This window comes from Parasteatoda tepidariorum, chromosome 7 (assembly GCF_982258835.1).
Source record: "Parasteatoda tepidariorum strain Cologne lab strain chromosome 7, Ptep-v5.0, whole genome shotgun sequence".
Taxonomy (NCBI): Eukaryota; Metazoa; Arthropoda; class Arachnida; order Araneae; family Theridiidae; genus Parasteatoda; species Parasteatoda tepidariorum.
This window is the reverse complement of record NC_141761.1, coordinates 61,818,771-61,825,268: the sequence shown is the minus strand read 5'-3', so window position 1 is coordinate 61,825,268 and position 6,498 is coordinate 61,818,771. Positions and strand designations below refer to the sequence as shown.

Below are 6,498 nucleotides of genomic sequence, written 5' to 3'. Positions count from 1 at the left end.
CCCCGATGATTAGGGGGTCAGAAATCCGAATTCTTCGAAAAATAGGCATATTTATTCAGAGAAAGTACGTTTTTGTGTCTGATTTTGCAACTTAAAATATCGTCTGCTCTAACTAATTAGCATATTTAAGGTCACCCTCTCAAATCATTAAGATTGAGTCTTAGAACGTGAAGATATCCGATTATTCGATCAAAAGTTATTCGGGGTGGACAGTTTTTCATTTTGCGCATAGTACATTCAACGTTGTTGTTGTTTTTATTGTTTTCGTCGGTCATTAAGACAGAGAGGGTGCGATTATTCTTGCTTTCCAGAGGCGCCATCTATGGCCAAAAATTCGATTTCTGCCACACCCATACGCTACACCCGCTTATAGGGTGGACCCATTCGTGCATCCAATCCTTCATCCACAGATCGTAATTTTGACCTGAACCACAATCAATCTAAATCAGAACAATCAATCTACAATTCAGTACCCCCAGAGGTATTGATTTGTTATGGGAGCATGGAGGACTTTTTGACGCGACACATTTAACATGCACCAGTCACCATTTACTACAAGGAGAGTCTTCGGCCGGCTGAATTAGAAATCCTGTTCTAACAAACCTGAGTTCAGCGCCCTACCAACCAGGCTATTCTGACTGGCACATTCAATAAATAGCCTAAATAGCAGATCGTAACGTTATTATGTAATACCTAATTTGAAACCGCTTGCTTATATTGCTATATTTATCCTTGTGATGCATGCGTCGTTAAATAAAGTTTATAAATTACTTAAAGTCAACAGTTATTACGGCAGTTGAACATTTAAAATGTCTGTTCGGGTGAAATTCAAAACGCTAAGTCATCGAGAATAATAGCGAGTAATAATTAAAATATGAAGAAAGTCCTCTTTAAGTACACTGTAGTAACAGGGCTAAACAATAGATCTGTAAGCACCGTGACGTTAAAATCTCCAAAGATTATTTTGTTTTATAACCGATGTTAAATAGCCCACCCAATTCTAAGTTTACGAGAATCAATGTTTAATTCTGTAGCATTGTAAGTTTAAACTCAAGTCAGAAGACTAAGGAGTACTTGGATAAAGAACTAAGACAAACTAACTATCGAGGATGAACTTTTGATGGAAGTAACCAGCATTTGCATGGAGAGGAAAACCACGAAAACTCCCACGAGTTGCCCAACGGAAAGGAGATTCTAGCACATGATCCGTCTACCACTGAGGTTATTTTATGGCACTGTTATCGGTGCAAGCCGGGAGCAGGATTCGTATCAACTAGCCACCGCTGGGATTTGAAGCTGGGTCATCTCATTGGGAGGCAGGCTCTCTATCCCGTGAGCCAACATTGTTCCCCGTAAGTTGATTGTGACAATATTAGTGCTATTAGTAACAACAGTATTTATCCTTTTACGGAGCTTTAAGAAAAGTAATCTACAAAAAACTATTGGCACCAGTGATGTTTTTAATGGTGTCTTAATCGGCACTACTATTATTGTCGTAATAGGTTCCTAAATATTGTATTATTGGTAACCAATAAAAGCACCTAATTAGTGCATATATTTTCACGTTCCCTTTAAGTAGGTAAAGGTCCCCATAATCTTCTAAAATTTCCCGAGAAATCCTCACTGTTGTTGTTGTTGACGTATGTCTGTTTCTTTTTAGGCAGAGGGGGTGTGATTGTTCTTGTTTTCCAGTGACGCCATCTATGAACAAGAATTCAACTTCTGCCCCACTATACGTCACACCCGCTTATAGGGCGGATCTATTCATACATCCATTCATTCATCCACAGATCGTAATTTTGACCTGATTCAGAGAACGATCGATCTCCAATCCAGTACTCCCAGAGGTATTGATTTGTTATGGGAACATAGAGGACTTTTGCCACTCGACAGATTTAACGTGCATCAGTCACTTTACTACACGGGGAGTCTTCGGCCGGCGGGGTTCGAACCCACGAACCCTCGGACATGGACCCAGTGCCCTACCGACCAGGCTATCCCGGCCTATTCTTCACTGTTATAAATTTGTATTTAAAAAACTGTGCGTAACCACGTATATTCTAATAACTATCAAGCTTTTAAATTGTGTGTTTGAAAATTTCAATCATGTAAAGTAACCTAGAAGGGAAAATCTGAATTTACTTGCATTGACCTTGTTCAAAATGATATAAGAAATAGTATTAGTAAAACCACAAATATTTATTTTGGAGAATTGCATTCTTTTTATAGATATTGAAGGAGACTTAAACCATATTATGCCTCTTTTTAATAGGTTAGTTAAAAAAAACTAGAAAGTCTAGAAAGATGAACCCTTAGAACCTACACAAAATATTTTTACACCAGAATTATATCTGCGATAGAATTCAATGAATAGATACCACTAGTTGAATTATTGCTGTTGTTGCGCGAAGCCGGGAGAGGTGTATTAAGATCACCGAACTTTTCGCTGATTGTGAGAGCTGTATTAAGTTCACGGTCGTGGTCGCTCCTGTGTTGCCTTTAGCAGTCGAGTGTATACGTTGCGTGTGATTGAGACTGAGCAGCAACAGCGCTAGGAGGTGGATGATGTTGTAGTCACAAGTAGCAAGTCAAGTATTGAATGTGGACCATCCAACGAAGTAAGCGTTACTGTCCAGGTAGGCGTGTTCATATCAAAGTGGGCGTTTTTGCCAACGTAGGCGTGTTCACATCACGTCTGGGTCACCAATGTGGGGAGAGTAGACATCGACTATATCAACCTTTATCTATAAAAAGGTAGTCCAACATAAAATAGAGCTAGCATGTCTCATATACTAGGTATTTGGAACTGTATATTTGTAGTGGTAGATATCCTGCATCAATCTTCACCATAAAATTACAAATCCTCTAAAAGCAAATTAAAATAAAATAAATTAAATAAATTTTAATACAAAAACAAATGTCATAGCAGTTTTTGTGAATTTTATTTCTTTAAGTGCTTTTTTTTTAAAATTGTATAGTTTTCAAAATAAATATATTTTATTTATTAAAAATCTCCATTTTTTTTGGATAGGTTTCAAATAGTCTATTACTATTCTTACATAGCAACACTTTTTATTTTGATCATGATTTTACACTCGAAATATTTCTTTACAAAATTTTGTTTAAAGTGATAAGCTTTATTCTTTTCTATTCTATTCCACATGATTTAGCTTATTTTAAATTATTTTTCCTGATAACTAGAAAAAATATTCTTTTTATAAGATAAATTAAATTCCATCATGCATTTAATTAAGGAAGAATTTTACTTTTCGAAAAACTCTCATATTAGAAAACGAGAGTGGAACACATTTCGTTTAGGTTTTACACTTCGCAATTTATTTTTGCTTTTTTTCTAAGTTTCAAAACTAATTTAAAATCGCAATTTAGATGTTCATTTTGAAAGTAGAGATGCTTATTCATTGATGCATTATATTATGCTTTAAATATTATTCCACCTATTAAATAAATAATCCCAAAAACTTAAGCTGTAAGTTATTACTTAATTAAAAAATTAATTCCCTTAAAAAATGACGTTTTTAATCAACTTATAGTATTTGTCCTATTTAAAATAATTTTAAACTAACTACTAATACTATAACTTCTAACTACTAAACATATTATACCAACAAATTTTTAGAATATTCTAAAACATTTTTTATGCTTATTATAAATTATGTTCATTTATTGTTTCGTTATGAAATAAAATAAATTTATAAAAAGAGTGAAATTGCAAAATCTTAACTGGATATTTAAAAAAAGTAAATTAAATTCTTTGTTTCTTTACAGGAATAAAACATAAATAAATTTATTCATTTAATCATCTATTTTTTCAATAATTTATTGATGTTCTTATAACAATTTTGAATTTATTGATAATGGATAGGTAAAGCACTCAAATGTTCTCTGAGAAAAAAAAATTGTCAAAACTACCAGAATATCATGAAATTTACCGCATATCTGGAACTATGGACTAGGTAATTGTCATCGAAGCACTTTGATAAGATTTCGGTAAAATTAACAATAAAATATGGTTCAATAAATGTGGTAAAATTTGGTAATTTTATCATTATATCTTAGAGCATGGCATAAGAACCATTAATTTAGTTAGATTTACTTTTCAGTTTCGCATTTATTAATTAAATGTGGGATATTAAGAAATAAAATTTTGAAATCCAGAATTTCCGCTAAATTTTAACCAGATGAAACTATTACCGGATGAATGACAAAAGCACCACATAAATAGTTTGAAAACCACACACTTAAGTTTTCATTTTTATTTTTCCTGAAATGCTATCTCTATAAATTGCGGAAATTTTACCCGAATTTATTTTTATTCTCTGAGTGTTTGTACAATTCATAGCCGTTTTACAATTTAATTTGAAATATAATTATATTAGTTTTTATATTAGCATATTGATTTTCTCAAATAATATTAGTAAATCAAAACATCATATAGTTTATCAACTGTAATCAAATATAGTAGTTTAATCAAAAATTGAATCACTTTTTAACTAGTGCTGATATTTAAAATGAACCTATTGACAGCTAAAATTGTATCATGTTTCATTTTAATTTTGTCTTTGTGTTTTTACTTTTTATCACCAAGCGTAATTTCGATCACTTTCTGGTAACTTTACTTAATTCTCATAAAATTTTAACACATCTTAATAGTAAGTATTTTAGTATAGGTGCTATAAAGAAAAATAAAATCCTGCGTATAAAGACTATTTTTAAAGCTATCAATAGCAGTCACTCATCTGTATTTCATTATTTAATGTGCTTGGCATATAATACAATGTATAATGAATATTTTTAAAGTGTTGTTAGTAGAAAGATTAAATGGGCATTCTTTGTATAGGATGCAGAGTAGATAAAAATTAATTAAGTAATTTAGTAACAAGATTAGAATTAACATTTTAAATGTTGTAAAGAAATACTATTAGTCATTTTTTAACACATCAGTCTACCCGCGTCAAATCCTGTGTCGAGTCGATGAAAAAAATGAGGGTTGCGTTTAAATGTATTATGAAAATATTTTTTTATGAAAATATTTACCCCGACCTGCCCCAATTCAGGGCATACGGGTAAATGTTTATTAAAACCAAGTAAAAACAGAAAAGAACATAAAAAGCAAGAAGTGCATAAAATACATAAAATACAAGAGTCATATGCCTACAGCTGGGAGGGCCACCATATAGTGCTTAAAGCCGACGGCCCACCCTTATACTGAGCCAAATTACAATAGTATTGAAGACCCCAACAAAGTTACAAAGAATACAGTATGTGTTACAATACATAATGAGTAGTTACAAGATATAAACATCTAAAATAAAACAAGACAATTAAAGATGTGAATACAATAAAAAATAAACAAAAAAATCCCTTTATTTTCTTCTCCTTTCCCGTCTATTTTTGTTGATAAAAACGCTAAAAGCGAATATACAAGTGAGTAAAAACATCAAGATGAATTATAATTAGTGTTGAGGTGATAGAACAGAAGACCAACGGAGTCCCCCAGGATGCTCAAGTTTGAAAAATATAAAAGGGGAATGACGCGTTAAAATAGAAGTGGATTGGCAGTTCAGGTATTGAGGGGAGACATCAAGTCAACCTAAGTGTATAGGGTCCATCGGATCGTCCATTGTAATGGTATCTTCTAGTGTGCTTTTAATAATTTCTCTAATGATTTGTTGCTGTTGTTTTGTTCTGCACCACTTTTCGATTGGTTCCCTGATGTTAATATGATTCCCCCGGAGTGTCGAGAATGTAGGACATTCTGCAATTAGATGTTGAACCGTTTGGCTTTTGCCGTAGTATTTGCAGCTAGATGATTTCTGAAAAAATCTCGATTGGTGTTCTTCAAACACTCCGTGGGCGGTATAGAATTGGTTTATGTAAAAGTCACAATTTAAAAGTTTATCGCTGACTTTTGGAAAAAAAAACTTGTTGGTATGTCTCCCGTTTGATGAACGGTCCCACCTTTCTTGCCATAAATCTCTGCTGACCTGCCGTAGTTTATAATTAAGCTGTGGTCTTGCAATAGAGTAGTAAAAATTTACCCCACTGAGCAGAGTACCCGCTTTTGCTAGAGCATCCGCTTCCTCATTTACAGCTTCCCCCGAGTGAGCCTTGATCCAGTTGAATCGGTAATTCCTGTGTTGAATAATACCTTTAATGTTTTCGACTATAATGTCCCTTGGTGTGGGATTCTCTAGGGTCTGTAATGAGGATTTGGAGTCCGAAAAAGTTTCGGACTCCATGTCTTAAATGTATTATGAAAGATTTCTCAGAAAAATGGGATAATCGGATTTTTTTTGCCACAAATTTGCAGTTGTTGATGTAGTTGTAGTTCATTTACGTCGCACTAGAGCTGCACAATGGGCTATTGGCGACGGTCTGGGAAACATCCCTGAGAATGATCCAAAGACATGCCATCACAATTTTGATCCTCTGCAGAGGGAATGGCACCCCTGCTTCTGTAGCCCGACGACCTGCACG

The 6,498-nt window shown here is 33.6% G+C and overlaps 1 protein-coding gene across 1 annotated transcript; it reads right to left on the bottom strand.

Moving 5' to 3' along the window:
* Positions 1-5,606: 5,606 nt before the first annotated feature.
* Positions 5,607-6,260, bottom strand: LOC122270241 (uncharacterized). The gene has a single exon (XM_043046877.2). It carries the CDS (start codon positions 6,258-6,260, stop codon positions 5,607-5,609), a length of 654 nt encoding a protein of 217 aa, XP_042902811.2.
* Between the last annotated feature and the right edge of the window lie 238 nt (positions 6,261-6,498).